General features: G+C 37.7%; 1 protein-coding gene across 1 annotated transcript; it reads left to right on the plus strand.

The window, feature by feature from the left end:
• The first annotated feature begins 3,492 nt into the window (after positions 1-3,492).
• On the plus strand, positions 3,493-9,436 carry SLC7A13 (solute carrier family 7 member 13). The gene is made up of 4 exons (XM_074897654.1): positions 3,493-4,216; positions 6,374-6,505; positions 8,075-8,439; positions 9,191-9,436. The coding sequence occupies exons 1-4, from the start codon at positions 3,493-3,495 to the stop codon at positions 9,434-9,436; spliced, it is 1,467 nt and encodes a 488-aa protein (XP_074753755.1).
• The last annotated feature ends 11,915 nt before the right edge of the window (positions 9,437-21,351 follow it).

Genomic DNA, 21,351 nt, shown 5'->3' on the forward strand with positions numbered 1-21,351 from the left:
AAATCTCTCTGTCATATCAAATATACTATGTCCCTTGACGTATGCCAAGGAAGATTAACTGTGACTTTTTTTCCTGGAAGGTGTCTTCAGCTTTTTCCTTTGTTCCTCTGCTTCTTTATCCTTAGTTAGCAGCAGGAAGCTTCTTCAGAGACAACACAAGTATTTGTTGAAACTTTGCAAGACAAATTAGGTTCTAATTTTTTCTACATCTTCTCCCCTTAAAGGATTTGGGATGATGCAGAGATAAGTCAATACTGTGCCTGAAACTCTGTGTAGTTAATTGAAAAGAAACTAAATAAATGTTTTTACATCTGACATTGTTTAGACAGATGGGCTTCTTTCTAGTCCATCTAATCAGTGAGTGGATTGTAGGAAAGACCTAGTGAGTACACACAGAAAATTCTTGACAAGACTGAAATTGAGACTCCTTATCCAAGCACACTGAAATTCAGTTAATTACAGTTAGGAGATAATACATAGCCATTTTATGGAACAGAAATACTCTTCCATTACTTTTCTGTATTGGTTTCTCAAGTCTAGTGAAACTACAGTGACTGAAGGTATCAGTCATGATAAACGTTAGTTGATAATGAAAACCTTGACATTGAAGGCTAAAAGAATTTAGAAAGCAAATTAAAAGGAAAAATCCTAAATGCCAGGAGAACTAGAAATGATCAACTGAAGTTGCAGCTTTCAACCATAGCTCTTACATAGCACTCTCTTGACCTCATTTTACTGTCAAAGAGAACTGAGTAGTTGGCACTCAGAAGAAATATCGTTGTTCCCTGTTGACTATAAAAATTGCAGTACTTTGGCATTTTATTCTGAGGACGATACAACCTTTCAGCCTACTCCATGTATCAGGGGAATGTTGTCTTACAAACGTGTCTAGGTTATTTTAATCATTTATCTTTGCCCTGTATTTGGCTGTTGAGTTGGGATAATATCATCAAAGTGAATATGACCAAATATTGAGTATATAGTTGGGTAATGGGCAGGAGACACAGACATATGAGACCTTGAGATAATCATATATACTATGGCAATTTATCCTCTCAGATGGAGGGAGAAGTTGGGCATCTTACAGAAAACCTGGGAAGTGAGTATTTATGATTTGCTTCAAAAGACTCTGCCCTTACATATTGAAAAAGAAAGCAGTTTGGCTGAAAACTACGTGTTGTGTAACCAGCTGTGTTTCACTGAGTTCTGCCCCAGTAATGCTCATGTTAGGGTACTGTTTCCAGAATGTCAATTTTTGTTGGATTTGCAGGAATGTTGTCATTATCTCTGCTCTTACCTCCTCCTACTCTGGCAATAACACAGCAAAATGAAAAGCATACTTTGCATAAATCGCTGAAGCATTTCACTGAAAACCTAGAAACATTTATCTGAGGTAGGCAGAAAGCACACACAAGAAAGTAATAATCTCAGTGGGGTTTTCTGAAATCAGGCAGCTTTGTCAGAAGTAAAAAATCCTTACTAATCTGCTGCTTGGGAGATTTTGGAAATGCCTTTTTTATACTAGAAATTAACATACTTTAGGATGAAAAGTGAAACAAAATCAATTGCATCTGTACTTTAAGCCACCATTTAGTGTAATATTGATTTGTTTTAAAATAGTAATTCAAATCCAGCTGTACATGGCTGAACACCCAAAATAAAGAGTTGGAAGATTGCTGGATACCAAAAAATGTGTGTGCATTTACAGAGAAGGAGACTCAGAAAAGTCACTGAAATAAAACAGGAAATTACATGTTTTAGCCATGTAAAACATTTGTCGCACTTAATTTCCATTTCACGAATACTGGTGAATAAATATTTTAATTATTATGAATTATTCATAATACATGATAAATACATACTTGAACTTAAATATTGCCTTTTATAAAGTGAATAAATGCAATTTAAAGTGCATGTAAACTTTTATAAATAGAGGTGTGTTTTGTGTAGAACTAAAATTTTTGTAGTTTGTAGGACTTAATGATTTCTTGAAGGTGAAAGTATATAGTGAGTGCTCCAGTGATTTGCAGAAGGTGGATGAATTGTCTTATAGTTAAAAGCTGCTCTGGAGCTGCGGATTCTGTCACTGACCATGCTGCATAATTTCAGTGTGGTGATAGAAACCCACTTTAACCAAGTCATTGAAAGAATTAAAAAAATAACACTCTGCACATGTCTATTTTAACTGTCTTTTACATGATGACATATTACATAAACCTAACTTTTCAGACAAATTTATTTTGTACTTGAATGAAAATCCTGCTCTTCAGAACTGATCTGAACCACTATGTCTTTCAAGTTGGGCCCTGTAAAAGCTGGAGTTTTGTTTGGTGGGTTACTGAGCTTTGATCTTTGAGACAAAACTTGTTCCACAACTTGACTGGTAAAGAGTAAGAGTTTTGCAGCTACTAGTTTGGGCACTTAACAACCCTTAAGGTATATGCTGAGCTTCTTTTTCAGTTAGTTTCCATCTTTCTGCCCATTTTTCTCTACATCGCTTAAAAAGAATAAATACATTTTGGGGGGTGGGGGCAGAAGTTTATGGCAATGGTATATCCACATCTGATTGAAGAGGAATTCCTTTTCTGTATTGTGAACATGGAATACACTTCAGATTATTAAATACAAAGAAAAATCCGTGGCCGCACCTTAAAAGTCACACACCAAACTGATGGGAACTTTCAACCTTGATCTTTCTGTTCCACAGCTCCCATACAGACAGAGGAAACAGTGATACAGCCCCTTCCCCTCACAGCACTGTCTGAAGATTAATACCTGCTTAGGAAGTGCTTGGTACTACTATAACAATGAGTGCTCAAGAAAAACTGGGAATAAAATGGTAATTTTGTTTCTATGGCAGCGTATAATGAGTGAAGTATAAACAAGCTCCAGTATACCCAGTGACTGATGAGAATTTGGCAAAACTTACTGGCGGTCACTGATTATCACTGTCCATTTTATGTACTGACAGTGGAAAACCAGTACCAGGCTGTTCAACTAATGTCCATGTCACTGTCAGTAGTATAAGGGTGATTGATTTCTTTCTTTGTGCTGCCATACTTTCACCCTTTCCCTAGATCTGATGCAGAGGTCACATCTATCCACCTCTCGCAGCTGTCTCTGAAGACATACATAAAAATAAATTGAAATCTATTGATGAAAATCCACTGAGAAATGAGCATTTACTGTGCATTATTTGTTATAGCGTTCTCTTTAAAAATACCTCCAGACCTTAATAATTTCTGAAGTACATATTAAACCAACAGGTACATGATTTGCCAGTGTTTCTTGAAGTATTTAGTTAATCATCTTCACACAAGAAGACATCAAAACCCAAAGTATGCTCTCTTTTCTGAATGATTAAGCCAGGCTTCCCGTAACATTTGACTAGCAAGTAGGGCCATAACATTCTGCTAACAACAAAGGGAAAGGCAAATACATGTAATCCAGCCTCTGAAGTTAAAAAACCTGCTGTGAAGAAACAGAAAAAAAATGGGAAAAGGAAAAAGCGATCATCCCAAAGATGTGAAAAGAAAAGAAAAAGACAAGATGCAACTCAAAAGAAGTATAGGTTATTTTGATGGGGTAAGTTTTATTATAGGATCAATTGTCGGGGCAGGGATCTTTGTGTCTCCCATGGGGGTGTTAAAGCATTCCTTACTCAACATCGGTGTCGCACTGACGATCTGGACTGCGTCTGGGCTGGTTTCTCTGATGGGTTCCCTCTGCTATGCGGAGCTGGGAACTGCTTTGCCCTTCTCCGGAGGAGAATACAGCCATATTAAAAGAGGCCTTGGATCCCTACCCGCCTTCATGTTTATCTGGACATCAACATTTACCAAGCCAGCATCAAATGCTGCTCGAGCCTTGCTGTTTGCTGAGTACGCCACCCAGCCCTTCTACGGCATTTGTCCTGCTCCAGAAGTGCTGAAGAAATGCTTGGCCTTGGCCGTTCTCTGGTCCCTGGGGATTTTGAATGGTCGCAGTGTCAAAATGGCTGCATGGGTGCAGACAGTCTTCACTCTGCTGAAGATGATGGCCTTGTCTGTAATCGCCATCGGTGGCATAGTTCTCCTCATTGGCAGGAGAAAGGAGAGCCTGGCCAGGTTTGAAGATGCGTTCGGCTCAGAGATCCCTAACGCGTCACAGGTTGCTGAAGCCTTCTTCCAAGGATTGTATGCATATGGTGGCTGGTGGTCCCTCAATTATATGGCAGGTATCTCACTCCTCTTTTAGATCTTGTTCTGCTGCTGCCATTCTTATGTTCCTTAGCTCATCTTGGTAGAACTTGTCTCTCCTTCAAGACCGTAGGGTCTCTCATGTTTACATGAGTCCTGTGTTTGTTGGGGCTGGTAGAAGAGTTGTCATTCCTTTCTAGGGAAGTTTCTTGCTTCTTGTGCAGTCACTGGAATCAAGCTGACATTTCCAGAGGAGTACAAGAGAAATCAAAATAGTTAATTTTAAATCTCATGCATAAACAGATGTTTTCATACCTTAAAAAGTTGCATTTTGTCTTTCTCAGTGTCAGTTCATTTTTAGAAAAGTATTAAGATATCCATGCCAAACTATGTGCACAATAAGGACCAAATCAAAAAAGATAATTTATTTGTATTTAAATACGTGTATCTTCTTTGAGATTATGCCGCTGGTTTGTACGTGGTCAAATTCCTTTTGAATTGTGTTAAAATATAGTAATTTTATGGGATGTATAGGGTAGTCACAGTTGTGACAAATAGAGTTGTGCACGGAAGGTGATGAAGGATCTAAGGAAAGTGGTATAAATCCTTTCATATAACTTATGCTCAATTTTAAACATTCAAAGCATTTTTGAATATCTATTTACTTATCGTATTCTGTATCTAATGACACATATGGCAGTAATAAATAGAGCTTTTTTTCATGAAAACTACAGAGATAATGTTCATAATGTCAGTTATACACATCATGTTGAATGAATAGTATTTTATAGTATCATCAGATTTATAGAATTAAGTTGTAAGCAAGTGGATTTTTCTCCTATATCTTTAACCCTATTTATCCATTGACCTCTATCACATGTAAAACATTAAATAAACTGAATGTGTGAAATGCATAACACAAAGTTCAACGGTGAGAACAGTGTGAAAATTGGGTTAATGTTTAAAAAAATTACTGTTATTATTACAATCCAGCTATTCAGAATTAACAATGTGCTGCAATAAAAAAGGTGATATAAATCAGCAAAGTATAATTTTAGAATCTTAGGATTTCCTTAAAGGCAAGTGCTTAGCTTTGTAAGCCTGAGAATATACAAAATTATTGGTAAAATATTATTTCCTGATCAGCAGCAGTAATAAATATCATACACCGGGGAGCACAGCTGTTTAGATGGATGCAACCTATGCGATAGTCCCCTTCTGGACTGAATTTCCCATTCTTCAGCAATAACTTCATTTCTGTGAGCCTCAGCTAAAGCATCAGGTGCCAGCTGGATGGCAGGACCGTAACAAGCAACAAAACAAATGGAATGATAAATTTAAATTGGCAATTTTGGTGATTGTCCTCTTCTGGGCTCAAAATTACCAAGTGTATTTCTTACATTTGAAATAAATCCCAAATTCTCTGATAGTTGATATCTGAATTCTGCTGTTGTGCTCACTCAGTCCCTCTGGCTCTGTGCACTACAGCCGGTGCTGCTGCAAAATTTGGAGTTTTTTCTTATTTCATAAGAGTAGTTTTAAGCTAAGATGCCAGGCTTAGCACTTAACAGTTTTCCCCTGCCAACTTTTCCCCTGAAAAGATAATCAACAGCAGAATCCAGCTGGGACTGGCCCCCTTTTAAAGTCACTGCATACCTTCAGTCTCTCCTATTACTTTTTCTGTATTTCCTTGTATAAGGTCAAAGAGAAAGGTTTTGTGCAGCAATAGGAAAATACACAGAAAGTTTCAGATGAGGACTAATGAGGTGATATAGGTGTGAATAATCTGACTTTAGAGTCTCGAGTTTAAGCTGGTGATTTAAAAGTATGTCTGCTTGAAATTTTTTTACCAAATCTATTTTGTAATGTAAGTCAAATATGTGTTAAATCAAAGTTATCGGTCCTTTTGTAATTTTTCATCAGTCTATCAGACCTCCATCCATCCCTTCTTCCAAGATAGTTAAAAAAAATAGCTACATAAGGGAAAAAAAAAAAAAGTATAGGCTTCTTTGATAATAAACTATTTGAGAACAACTGTAGGACCTCACAATCATTGTAGCTTATCAGCCATGGTTAGAGGTTGGGGCAGGACTTTGGTATCAGGGTTGTGGAGCTCTGTGCAGATTCACTACAGAAACAGACTTGCAGAACCTACACTACTTGCTTTATTAGTCTTTTTAAACTGTATTTTTCAGAAGAGATGAAAAACCCTAGCAGAAATATCCCCTTAACTGTGATGACTGCTGTTCCTGCAGTAATTGTTTTTTATTTACTGGTGAACATCTCATATCTGACTGTTCTCACACCGAAGGAAATTGTCTCTTCAGGTATGGATTTTTATTTTTATTTTTTTTAAAAGGTGTGGCCCATTAACATACCCATCTGATGTCAGTTTACTGGGTTACTTCTGCTCACCTAACTTCACAGGAAGTTTGGGGTTTGTTCTAAGTTTTAATAGAGAATTCTTGTTTAATTTTACTATATAACACAAGTTGCACTGAATTCAGAGAGATGTTATTAGGTGCTGAAAATGTTGGCTCATACTTGCACTGTCTAAAAAGAAATCAGAAGTGTATTAAAACCCGGAAAATCTGGTGAAGATCAGGTCTCTGTTGAGTATAGAGAAGGACTTTGTTTTCCTGTAGTTTTAATCCTCTCTCCTCCTTCCTTCCCTACTTCATGGTGTCTCAAGCTAAAGCCACTACTGTTTAGGAGGTGGACAAGTCTATGTAAGTGTATCTAAAGCTTATCTCAGATCCTGTACCAATAAGCTGTCCATGAAAAGTCCAATCCTTGATAGTCCAAACAGCACCTTTTAAAAACCAGTCTAATGAGAATGAGCTGTCAGACCTTGTCTCCAGGAGTGACAAAATACATACCTCATTTGGATGGGTCAATTATTTTTTTTTTCCTGTGAAAACAGCTCAATAATATAAATGGGAGCAGTGTAGCTGTCACTTAGCAACTTCGTATTATCACTCAGCCATTGTCAAGCTAACTGCTGGGAGAGATGCATGCATTTGCAGATCCACCCTACAATGAAAGAGGCAGCAAATACCAAATTATCTGTGAATAGCAGCTTCCCAGCTGGCATGACCGACTCCAGTCATACCAGGGGAGCTGTGCTTATCTTTGTCAGCTGAGGAGATAGCCTTAAAATTATAGCTCTTGCTTCAAACGTTGCTATACATTGCTGTGGCTCTTGTTCTTTCACTACATTTTGGAGGGAATGAGGTGTGTTTACCCCATCTCTGATTATTTCCTATGCTGCACAGGCCACTACAAGATTTATATTCCTCACGGCAGTTGGTTATAGACCCACTAAGTATTAGTCCTCACTACAGTATGGGCTGTAGCTAATTTCCAAGCAATACTGAATATCTCTTATTCAGAAATAATCTCACCTTTCCCAGTTCCACCCAAAGCAAGACCTGATTAATAACATGCTTGGTGACCTGTCTCTGCATGTATATGCGCTCATGTTGGCAGTTTGCTCATAACAGTAGATCATGTCACCACTGTGTCAATGCCCAGGACTAATGCGTTTATTTTGTTTTCTGCATGGCCTTGCCTCATGTAAATTTGATTCATTGCAGTGAAATGCAGCCTTCGCCTGCTGGGCAGTCCATTACCACAGTATTGGCCCCAGCAGGTTTACCTGGCTTGCTCTGGCAGGCAGCACTCCTTCCTACTGTCATCCCTCCCCGGAAGATTTTAGCTCCTGAATTAAATACCCTTAGGATTAGATTAGTCACGTTTGACTACTGCAACAAAAATGCAGATGTTGCTGGTAAATAATAGGTGTTTCTTATATTTTACAAGTTTCATTTCTATTGAGTCTGTCAGTAATTCAGAACATGGTACTGACACTACCCTAATGCTTTGCTTTCTTGCAGTTGCTGTGGCAGTCACATGGGCTGATCGAGTGATCCCCTCTGTTGCCTGGATAATTCCTCTCTCTGTTGCTGTCTCAATATTTGGTGCCCTCAACAGCAGCATGTTCACGCTAGGTCGATTAAGCTATGCTGGAAGTCAGTCAGGACATTTGCCTGTTTTAATATCCATGCTCAACGTCCACTCCTGTACTCCAGCACCAGCCATGATTTTTTCAACCACCATTGCATCCATTTTTATCATCCCCTCTGACCTTATTATGTTAACAAATTACTTTGGATTTTCTGCCTGGCTTATGATTGGATTGACTTGTGCAAGCCTGATTGTACTTCGATACCGGGAACCTCATCTACATCGACCATACAAAGTAAATGGAAAAAGTTACAAAATATTTTTAGAGATTTCTTTGAGTTGTGGGTAGTGTGCATAAGTTATGGAATAAGTGCAAGTCAGAAGTGGATAGTCACTACAAAAATATACATAATAATAATAATCACCAATGTTTAGAGCTTTATTCAGAAACTTTGCTTCACTGTAGAAGGAAAAGAAACATGGTCTCTGCTCCAGAGAACTTGCATTTGAAAACAAGAGAGTGACATATGCAGAATGGGGGTGATGTGCAAACAATGTGAATCCAGAGTAGAGTGGAGCAGTAACCAGAACAGTGTGGGATCCAGGCTTGCCATTCATGGTTAATTAAACCTTTATCTACTCTCATCTTTACTGACACAACCACAGACATTAAGGATAGGTTTAATTTCCTCTCAATCTAGCTGTCAGAAAGCTGGGTTAGAAGTGTAGACTTCTTCTAGGCACCCAACCCTGAGTTTCTTTTAGGAGCCCATAAGATCATATATGGACAAATGGTTTTCAGATACTGCCTATCTCTCCCCCTTGATGACAGAAGGAGCCTGAACAAGTAGTTAGAAAATAACATTTGTCTTGTAGGCAATATGAGGTCAGATGAATCTCATCCTGGGTGAGGTTGCAGCAGCATGAGAAATGGTACTCTAGTATGGTAAAGAATGCATTATTACTCTTATGAATGAATGAATAAAATCACAATTGGTCAGTTTATTTCCTAAACCAGTTTCTTTCTTTCTTTCTTTCTTTTGCAGGTGTTTCTACCCATTCCATTTGTGATGGTGGCAATGTCTTTCTTTTTAGTTTTAGCTCCCATAGTCTGGTCTCCAAACCTGCAATATGTTTATGCTTTCCTGTTTATGCTGGGAAGCCTTGTTGTTTATCTGCCTTTTATACATTTTAAATTTCATTTTGCATTTCTTGATAAAATTACTTGCCACTTACAGCTGCTGTTGGAAGTCTCTCCTGCTGATGGATCTGCTGAGGACAAGTGTGAATAATGGCAAATGCTTATCCCAGTACCACTAACAGCCAACAGAGGATTTTGTTTAACTGAGATTGTAGAAGGTACAAGTTGGATATTAGGTGTGATATATAGGCATGCATGCATGCGTATATATGTATATACGTATATAGATTAATATACATGCATACATATATACATGTATATACATATATGCATATATATGCACTTATATGTATATATACATGCATGTGCATGTATAATACATATATGCACATGTACGTATAGACATTAGCATAATGAGTTAATATGTGTATATTTTTAATGTCTGTGTATACATGCATATACGTAGATGTATATGTATGCTTATTTAATAGCTGCAAAGAATCTCTCTTAAACTGGTAAAATCTGTAAAATATTTGCTCTTGTCCCTGAAGACACAGTTAGTCACATATAGTCTTGCAATAATAGAAATAAGACTAAATTACAGCACTAATAATTATCAATATTATAATATAATAAATGGGTAAATACATACATAACCGTGTCATTATATAAATATACTTTTGGTCTCCAAACTAAATTGTCTGGAGTATTTTTATTTTGTAGTAGCTTGTGTATTAGAACTTCTGGTTTTAAAAGCTTTATACTTCTGTTCATCTGCTACCCTTATTATCTGAATTTATTTTTAATAAAAGCCTTTGAGGAATGTCATAAAATTGACTGAGGCCTTTTTTAATCTGAAGAAAACCGTACATGGTGCATCTTATCTACTTTAGAACAACACATACCAATTCAGGGTGAAATCTTACAAAGCATCAAACAAGGCAATAAAATTATTTATCCTCTTGGTCACAGCAATAAAAATAAGATGTGGATTACTTCACTAAATTGTTTACAACTTAGCACGAATATTACCTTATTCTTTGGTTTCTTTTCAGTGTTATTGAGAAATAAGAGCTTTTTTAGCCTCCTCCCCCCCCCCTCCATTTTTATTTATTTCATCAAAGCAAAATATTTTTTTTTTTTTTTAAATTTTGATAATTGGGCCATATTAAGTTCACTGAGTATTTAAATTTAATACCAAAGAACTAGTACAGAAGAAACATCGCATACTTAGGTGATTAATCTATTCATATATATACTGTTATTTTTGTAATTACAATAAAATTACAAATGTAAAGTTGTTTTTCAAATCTATTAGAGCTCAGCAATACAAACAGTAGATGGCTCCAGACTAACATCTGTCTTACACCATGATACTCTGGGCTGCTGGATGTTGTATTGGTGAGAGAAATAATTTTACACAGCATTGTATTATAACACAGTAGAATGAAAAAATTCTTGCTAGAAGATTCAATTCTCTGATATATCAATAGTTTAGAGGTCAGAATGATAGATACTTTATACAGAGCTAAGCAGATATAGGGTACCCATCAACAATGCTGGGAACCAATTCAAGGTTTAAGAAGATTTGTGCTGGAACAATCACCCAAATGAAAACAAATGAATAACATGGCTTTTCTCACAGCTGGTGATGTACACAGAATTAAAATTTAAAGTAAAGTAAGAAGTCTAAGTAAAAATTAGACCTTTTACAATGCTGTAGGCAGAAAAGTCCATGCACGTGAAGAGTGAATGCAGCTGAGTTGGAGTCTGGGTCCTGCTGAAAGCAAGGCAGGAATCAGTGTTAATTTCACTCAATAGTGCTATTGGAAAAAACATTTCTCTTGTGATTTAAGTTTTTAAAAATTACAAGATTTGACAAACTTTTGTAGGAGTAGTATTTTAAGAACTGAATTCTTCTGAGAATTAAAAGGAAGGAAGGATTTTACTGCTACTAAAGCACCAACCAGGTGTTTGTAAATGCAGATGTGGTGCCTGGCAGTCATACAAATTTTCAACTGTTCTTGATCAAGTCACTTTTGAAACACATTTTCATATGTAAATAAAAATGCAAGTCATAAGTGAATGGGACAGTAATATTGTGTCACAGGCCAAATGTTTAGAAAAAACAGACATCAGGGGGATGTTGCTCAATTGGATGTATAATTTCTATGTAATTTCTTGTCGGTAGATCTAGTTGAGCTTGTTTATACACTTGAATTCCATAAGGAGTTGGGTACCTAGTGAATACATATGTCAGGGCATGTTTGGGTAATTGGAGCATGTATCTGTTAATGATACAATCTTTGAATTTAGAGGTTTAACAGTTTCAACAAATTAGGAAACTCAGAAGTCCCCATGAAATGTAGTATGAAATAAATTGCATCTATGTATCTGTTTCTAATACAAAGTAGATAGTTTTTCTTTTAATAAAAATCTCGGATCAAAAAATACATCAAATTCCATTTCTACAGCAAATGAGGGATTTGCTACCCCATATTTAGCATCTTTTTCAACACAAACTTGACTTTTTCCCAGATCTGAGTGAAGTAGAGGTCTTCTGAAAAGGAATGCTCACATTAAATGACCCACTGTTTGGAAATGGACTCACACAGCTGAGCTAAATTAACATTATAAAAGCAATCTCAGATATGGTATTGCCTGTCTTCTGTATGAGTTGCTTGATGTTCTCTTAATGCAACCTTTCTTTTGCTTGAGTGTTTTAGAATGCTAAATCACAAAGAAGCAAATACAATATGCAATTTATATATATTTCTTATTGTTGCTGGATCATTCCACATTTCCAAGCACTAAGCATAATGGAAGAGAATTCAAATTTATAACTCGTATTAGCTACCCTGGCCAAGAGCAATTCAATATTTTAACTTTATAGCTTGTTTTCAGTGACACTAGTTGGTCTCAGCTGCTTTCTTACTTGAACATGCCTCAGAAAATACCATACAGAAATGTGACTGTTTTAGTACTAGAATATATCAGACATTTATTTACATTTTTAATTTATTTTTTTACCTTTGACTTCATAATTCTTTTAAACTCATGCATACTTGCATGTTTCAGAAGTTCAACCTTACAACAAATAAACTTAAAATGTGGTATTTGTTTTTCAATTCTGTACTGGCCCAGTTTGTCATGTAAAGTCCCTAGGTGTTTTTCTAGGTTCCTAACACAATATTTGTATGTAAGTCTGCAATTTTTTTTTGCCATTATCTCTATAAAAAGACAATGTGAAAAACAAAATGATAACCGTTTTACTTTAGAAATCGCTTGTAGTTATACACCATGCTAACTCCATGTGTCCTTTGTGTTAATTGCCATACAAGTTTACTGCCTGTTAACTTTGACTTGCTGGTTGATTTAAGGTTTTGTTTCCACTAATACTCAAGCCTGGGTAATTGTTCTCATATGTAAAAAATGCATTCCCAAAAGTATTTCCCGTCTGAATTTGTCTCCTTTGACTTTCTGGTTTGGTTTTTGCTCATTCTTTTTTTTGCTGTTACTGAATTTCTGTTCACCATTATAGATTTTATTAGACCGACCAAGTCATTACAGATCTTTCCCTGTTCACAGGGGGAAATCTTCACTGAAATTAGTTTTTTCTTTTTCAGTTTATTTAATGAGATTGATTATGTGATTCTTTCTTCATTTTCTTCTAAGTGAGCTCGATCAGCATCCTCTGAGAACACTAAAACTGGGCTTAGTATCTGAGAAGCAGTCACACAAATGATGTAATGTGGAGTTCTTTTGGGGTGAAACAGAGGAATTTTTACTTGGACTGCAGAAATAATATTCCAAATCTGGCCACAGTGTCACTCAGGAGTTATTCTTAGCTAGTTTTTTGCCAAGGCTTCTAACATCTGCTCCAAAGCAGTGATTCCCAGGACAGGCTCTCACATCCTGGAAACATGACTTGTATTTCTTCTTTTGGATGTGTGTCACGTCCTGCATACTATATAAACATGACTTGCATAGTATAACAGCAGTCAATAAAATCATGATGGGAAACAACATCAGGCTCAGTGTCCCAGTTGCTGTTGGAGATCATTCAAATTGGACTTCCCACCATTGGTGTTTGTTACAGAGGCTCTCAAATAAACAACAAACCACCAAAAATTAAAAATTTATTATTAACACAATTAACTAGCTCTCCATATATTACAGGTTTGAATGTCTGTGAGAGGAGGATAGAACAACTTCCTGTGGTTTAACAACAACCCAAAATGCAGAACAAAGCACAACTTCTTAGGGTTTAAGCAACCCAAAACACAGAACAAAGCCCCACTCCCTCGGGTTTAACAGCAACCTCAAACGCTCTATCACTCACCTGACAAGTGAGGGCTCTCAACCTCGAGGACCTGCTCAGGGCAGTGTCCCGACCCAAGGCACCTCAAGGAGTTTCCTTGGGTGGCATCCCGACCTAAGGGGAGAGTCCTTGACCTCACTGTGCTGCTCCAGGGGACGAGCTCCCAATGGCTCCCCCAGGGGACTCCATTTATACCCAGGCCCAATCTGACCTGGAGTCAATAGCGGCTCCCATTGGCAAAAGGCCCCAATTACTGCAAAACCCTGAGAACAAAGGCAGCCCCGAGCTGCTACACTTCAGCAGCCAAGAAGCTCTGCTTTCATTGGGTGGGTGCACCTGCCACAGTGTGCTCCATCCTTTTTGACTCTTTTCAACACTTACCCCAGTCCATTATAATATTAAAGAAATACATCAATATTTAATATCATGATGGACTGTGATAAGAGTCTTTTGTCTGGTTTCTCGTGCTTGTTGCAGAAAGTTATTTAAATCAGGGTGGTGGAGGAGTTGTTTGATTATAGTTAGATTCATTCCAATAGGTGTAAGTTGTAGCTCACAATATACCATGTAATGAAAAGTTAAGTCATTCTGAGTAGTTATTGTTACAGAGAAATTAAAGTCACAATCAGTAATCATAGTCATATTACATGCACATAGATCAAAGTGATTCATTATGTTGTAAACAAAGTTATTCATTAGTAATGTTCGCATTACACAATGTAGGCTTGCAGACACATCCTTTTCCATCATATATGACCATGGTTTCAGGAGCCTCATTTGGTTGGATTTCAAAGTGGCAAATGTTCTGTTCCGTGTCCAAACACATGTGTTGAGCTTCAGGAGTATTACTTTCACAAATGAAACCTCGTTGCTCTTGCACAATGCATGCATTTACATCAACTCTTTGCCACTTTTCCTCTTTTTGATGGGCCCACACTCTGTGCTCTAAGGGATAGAGCACAGTTCCATTGTGATTCAGTCCCAATGCAGTGACTGGATATATACTGTACACCGAAGCATTGCATATGGTGAGGACAAAGGTGACAATCTTATCACTTCTGAGTGATATGTGAAATTGGCTAATTGCCATCATGATTGAAACTCCTTTTCAGATTCTGCAGCATTGTCCCAAACAATTTATGAATCTCAGTGGGTAGGGTCCTTCCTTCTCCTCTAATAATGGCTGCTCTTGTAGACTGTGTCCACAGTTGTGCTTGGATACCACTCAAGGCAAGAGAGGCATCACCTTGGGTTGTTCCAAGGGCTTTTACAATTAATTGATGATAAATTCCTTCAGTTCATTTCCAGTGAGGGAAAAGGTCTGAGAGGAGCCATTGACTTGCTCCTAAGGCAAATAAAGATAACTTTAGGGGGTGTTCCAATTTTGTTAAGTTGTTGGTAGGAGCAGTTAGTTTGTTCATTAGGAACTCAGTGTCTATGCTATTTAGTGCTCCTAATCCCGTTCCCAATAACATGTCCCACTGTATATACATCAGGATTGTTTTAAAGATCATCCATATAACCATCTTAGCCCACCAGTGTAAGCAACTCCTGAAAAGGCAGAACAGTCTGATTTAATTGCTGACACATTAATGTGCAGCACTAGCTCCACCCTTTTTTTTAGAGACCAACTAGGGCTAAAGAGAACTCACTGTTGTCCTGTATTTTACATCCTTTAAGGGCCTGTGTTATAAATGTGAGGAGACAGTTTAATAGGAGGCTGAGTTGGTAAAAATGGCTCTTCAATTTAGACTTTGAACTGGAGAGTCAACCTGGAATGCAGTTTGAGGTTGGCCCAAAAACATGTTATGAGCGTTGAGCAGAATATGGTAAAGGTATATTAACATTCATGTCTGTAAGGACAAGCGTGTGTGTGGTACAAATCGTGTTTGAGTTTTCTTCCAGTGTATTCCACAGTAGTATGTAAAGCTGTTGCACACAGTGTGGTTTTCAATTTGGCATCCTATTCAAATGGTGTCTCCGCTTGTCCCTTTTAGAGACGGAATTTGTCAATCTTCATCTTTTATAAGCTATTATGGTTTATAGAAGACAAAGTTATTGTGTAATACTACTACAGACAAATTTAGAGATTTGGCAGGATAAGTCTAGGGCACATATCCATTATAGTCAATATGAGCATGGATCCATGGCCATCCTGTTGTGCACAGGTTCCATATATTACATGTGCCAACTTTAAAATCAGATAATCAGTCTGTGTTTTTATAGCCCCAAATACAATGTGAAATTATAGATTTCATAAAGATGAAATTATACCAACAATCTAAATTTAGTTCCGTTATTTTATAACGAACGTTATTGTTGGGTTTTGTTCTGGAAATATCAGTATAAAATACTTTCATTTTGGTTGGCCTATGGTAAGTAGATCCACTGATTATCTGGCATCCAATTTGTATTTTCTCTTCTGGAATGTCTTGAAATTGAGCCATCCAATGAGAGTCATCCCAGCCCCATTTATCTTTTCAGTATACTTCATTTCCATGTAAAACTAAAAGAGAAAGATTTAGGCCTGCCTTGCTTTGTGGTGTTCCAATGCTTCTAGGGTATCTTACTAGTGCACTGTCCCAGGGATCTTGTGGTTGGGCCATTATGAATACAGTCACTCCAATGAGCAGGGAGAGTGGGGAAGGGCGTATACCCATCGTTGTCATTGCCATTGACGTATATCCCAGAAGATAATTCAGTGAGGGAGAGAAGACGTAGGCACAATGCTGGGAAGGTGCTGATGTTGAAGATGAGGACTGCTTCCACAGTGCTATTAGTGGGATCATTAGGTGTGTTGTTTGTTCCCACAATGTCACTGGTGGAGTTTATTTTTTCTGTTAGGAGAAAGAAAAAGAGAACGGCCTCAGTGGGGAAGGCCAAACAGGTTACCGCTTTTATGATACAGGATAAATCCATCTGATACGGATTTTGTGTTCTATTCCATCATTGTCAATAGGATCCCATGTTAGAAATCCTCATGGTTTAATTAGGATTACTGATATTGTTCCCACAGTTGGTGATTTTACCATCAAGGCTGTCCCAGTTTCACTGAAGACCAGGTATGTCTGTTGTTTACAGGCTTCTCTAGAGGTGTTAAAAAGGCTTCAGTAATTGGACTCCCGTAGGGACCATACTGATTATTTAGTTGCTGTGAAGTTTTAGAAAGATTATTGTCCCATTGCCCTTCATGTGGTTTAAGATGTTTTTTCAGTAGTCTGTTAACTCGTTGGACTCTATGATTAGATTGTGGATGAGGAATTTTATTCCTTCTTGTTTTGCCCATTCTTGTACTTCTTTGATAGTAAAATGTGAGCCATTATGACTTTGGATGGTGTCAGGAATATGTAAAATTGAGAGCCATGAAGAGAGACCTCGGATGGTATTTTGTCCATCAGCCTTTCAGCATTTGGTATCTGTAAGGGATCCAGATAATATTTCTACACCTGTTAAGATATAATTGTACCTGGCAGAAGATTTTAAAGGACCAGCGTAATCAATTTGTCAAGTAGACTGTAGAGTTTTTCCTTTGCTAATGTGCAAAGGCGGAGGTTTAGCAGGGTGATCTGTTTGTCATTTTAATTTCCACTGGGGGCATTTGGCAAGGATGGTTTCACATGTTTTTCTACTGAGGGGCCAGCCTCAGCTTTGAGCTATAAAATAAAGAGTTTCTCAGCCTATGTGGCCTAATTTTTGATGTAACCATTCTCCCAGTCAATACCATGTGGAGTTGAAAGAATTTTCAATTTTTATTTTCCTTATTTTCATCAATTCATCTACCTTTTTGTTCCAACTTGTGGCTGATTTATTGCTGGCATGAGCTTTCACCCTTACTATTTGGAATGGTGTTTTCCTGGATATATGTAATAGTAATTGCCAGTCTTCAGTTCTCCAGATCGGGGGATCTATTTATTTCTCAATTTAGAGCTTCCTATTGACAAAGCCACTGTGTGGCACCTGCCCAAACAGCATGAGAGTTCACATATATGACCTTTGCTTTATTTTGTGCTGGTAAAACAACCAATTTTAATTTTCCTACTTGGGTGTTGCCCTCCCCCTCTTTGATTACTGGTTTACCAGTTTTAATTCCTAATGCAACAGCTTTATATTGCCATCTACCGTCCACTCTCTTTGCTGAGGCATCAGTAAAACAAATGCCCTCAGTCAGGGTATCTTCAGTGGAAAGGGAGTGCATTTAACATTGGTGAAGGTTTAAATGGTTGTTGTAATGCTTGTGGGTTGGTGTTAATAGGCATTTGCAATTATAGAAACTTGTGTGTGTCCTTCAGTCAATTACACTTCATCTGCTATTCCCACTAGATAGTCATACATTTTCCTTTGCGTAATTCCTTCAGGAGGAGCACTCTCTTTTAGAATTGCATCTAATAAATTAAATGGAGCCGTCTGAACAGCTCATACTTAGTTTGTTTTCTCAACTTGTTTAATTGCATGGACTAAAGACAAAAGACCCTTTTCCCACTCAGCATACCTCTGTTCTGTCTTTTGGTCCATTAGGACCGATTTCAAATAGATTACAGTAAGTACCGTGTTCTGTGAAACCCCATATAATAGAAACTCCATAGAATAGAGTTGTAAGATAGATTGATATGAGAGATTAATAGGTTTTTACAATGCCTGTATTAGGGTTTTGACTGCCTCTTCATGCTCTGAGTCCCACTTCCACAGTTCTTCCTTTAACAGAAGTTAATGCAGTGGATGGACAATTATGGAGCAACCAGGTACATGGTTTCTCCAGTAATCTAAAGTACCCACTGTTGTAATTCTTTTCTATATTGGGGCATCTGTGATGTTCTATTTCAGTTGGAGTGTCTGGTGGGATTGCCGTGCTTCCAGCAATCCACCAAGTGCTCAGAAATTTACTTCTTTGCTTGGTTTCTGACATTTTTCAGGTGTAATTTCAATTTTTGCTTCATACAATGTTTGCCAAACTGTTGCTGCTGCTTCTCCCACCTTTTCAGGGGAGGTTCCTCCAATTAGAGTATCATCTATACACTGATATAATTTTACCTCTTCGGGGAGTGAAACTGTCTGTAAGAGTTCAGCAAGTGCAGCATGAGCAATTGCGGGTGAGTGTTTATATCCCCGTGGGAATCTGTTAAAGATATATTGGGTACCCTCCCATGTAAAAGCAAATTTTTCTATATCTTCTTCCTGCACGGGGACCGTGAGGAACATATCTTTCACATTTAGCGTTGCCATCCAAGGGTGTGCATCAATTATAATGTAGCTGTCAAAGTTGCAGTACTGGGGGCTGCAGCTGTCAATGGGGCTGTATTGGCATTTAAGCACCAATAATCAATTGTTAAATGCCATCTCCCGTCCAGTTTATGGACTCACCAAACTGGAGAATTATATGGGGAGTGAGTTCTGAAATAATTTGTTGTTTTTCTAAATCTGTAATTACTTCAGAAATCCCAGTCCGTGCTGCAGCAGAAATTGGATACTTCAAGACATTGTTGATCTTTGATTTAGGAAGTACTGGGGCTGCATGGAGCACATGTATTGTGGCAGTTTGTTGTTTGTTATTAAGGTGAGGCTTGGCATTCAAACCAGAAGACGATAAACTGCTGTCCAGCAGATGCCAGGTCCAGCCATTCAAAACATCAAAATCTAGGATATTTTCATGGTGATCTTTAACTGCAAAACAAAGAGATGTCATATGGTTTTTGCCAGGGAGCCATCAGTTAACTTCTGCTGTTTGGCACACAGCACAAGTTCCCGTAACTCCAGTAATTTTAACTCATTTTTGTCTAGGTCATATACCCAGCTTGTTGACATCTTGTTATGTAATTATTGAAATTTGTGCTCTGGTATTCATTAAAAATTTTATTAATTGTTGTTGAGAACCAACTGGAATTAAAACATGAGAGCCGTTTAGCTATTGATAAGCTTCTACTTGCCAGAAAGTCAGGCCCAAATGCTGTCCAGGCACTATTATTTTTTTGGTCTTGTGTTTTGTAATTGATCCCTATGAGGAAGGAAAGGGTTTTCTCTCTAGGAGATGGCCTAAAGGAGGAGTTGGAATATTTGGAGTGTCATGTTTCTGAAACACTTGAATTAGTCAGAATAATGCCAGTAGGCTGTCTCTGAATTGCGGCTCTAGGAATTCCTAGTGCCAATGTTTGTTTCTATAGCTCATTTTTCCACCCCTGACCCTTTAATTGTCAGTCAAAGGGTTTTGGTTCCTGAGAGCTGTTCTGATGTGATTGTTTAATTTGCCTAACAGCACAATCTGTGTTTTTTTTTCCACTGGGAATTTTGTCCCATCCCATTTCTCACCCATGATTTATAATGTCACACATTAACACTGCCTAGGTGGGGACCTCCCTTCATTGTAGTTCTTCCTCACCATCTCTAATGATCTGTGTTAAGCTTACTAATTCATTATGAATTAAGTCCCCCTGAATTTCGTCTTGCTTTGTAATGAGAAAAGGTTTGAGTGTGGCAGGGACTCCTTTTATCAACCGTTTAAGTATAGTGAGACCTACAGGTGCTGAGACAGGAACATCGATGGGATCACATTGATGCATGGCTTGAGTACAGGAAGCCTTTGTAAAAGCTGTGGAGAGCTCATTTATAGATTTGATAGGTAGCAGAGTTTCTCCTCTCTCTAAGACATTGATACATTGATGCCACCAGCCCAATATGGCACTCTGCTTGTCAGTGAGTGGGGGTCATTTGGGGTGTTTGGGCCAGCATTTAAAAAGACACTAGGACCCTAATAGTCACTGGCTTCATTTCTGCTTAGCATTGCCCTGGTTAGAGAGACTCTCCATAGGTATTCAGTTTCAGTTTCTCCAGGCTTACAGGCATAATGATCTTGTAAATTGGCTCTCTGAGTCGGATCAAATGGGGTTGTTTTACTAGTGTGTTTCCCTGCATTGCTCTGAGCTCCTACGGTTTCTTATGTTTTAATGATTTGTCTGACTGAGTGGGGGAAGCTCAGGTGGATGGAAAGAACTGTCTTAGTCCAAGCTATTATTAATTGAATCACCCCAAATATTACCATTCCAGACTTTGGGAGACACAATTAGTTTTCTAATTTGAACTATGTCATGGGGTTTTGGAGATTGCATTAGCATAATTTTAATGCATTCTCCCAGTTTTTGTTGCTTTAATTGAGATTCCTTAAATTGTTTTTGCAGTTGTTCTATTTTAATTGATAACAGCGTCTTGGTAGATTTGCACCTCTCAATCTCATCCTGCAAGTCTTGTATTTTATGAGTAAGTTTTCATCTTTCCTGATAAGTAGCTTCTAGGCACATTCCCAAGATTTTACAAATTATACTTTTATCTTTTTCAACTTTAGTTGAACCTCTAGCATCAGTTAACTGTTTTTCTAGCACTTCCCAGTTATGTCAATTATTACAAATCCAGTCCTCTGTGAAGGTGGGATTTGGTTGGATACCATGTTTTTGAAAGTATTTGGTCATTTTGCTTGTCATCCTGGTGACTATGCCAGTTTGTCACAGATGAAGTATTTTTTGACATGGTCACAATTTAGCAGCAATTCAAGATTTATTAATACTGTGAGGTGGATCAAAAGTTTGAATTTTAGCAGCACTGAATGATTGACCAATTTAAAGATTAACAAGGTGATTTGGTAGAGTATGTTATAATTGAAACAGTGACTTAATTACAGATTTGAGAATGCCGAGATTCACACTAACTTACTACAAGGTACCTTTCTTAAATAAATGTATATGTATGTACATATCTATAAA

The sequence above is a fragment of the Athene noctua genome, chromosome 2 (genome assembly GCF_965140245.1).
Source record: "Athene noctua chromosome 2, bAthNoc1.hap1.1, whole genome shotgun sequence".
NCBI lineage: Eukaryota > Metazoa > Chordata > Aves > Strigiformes > Strigidae > Athene > Athene noctua.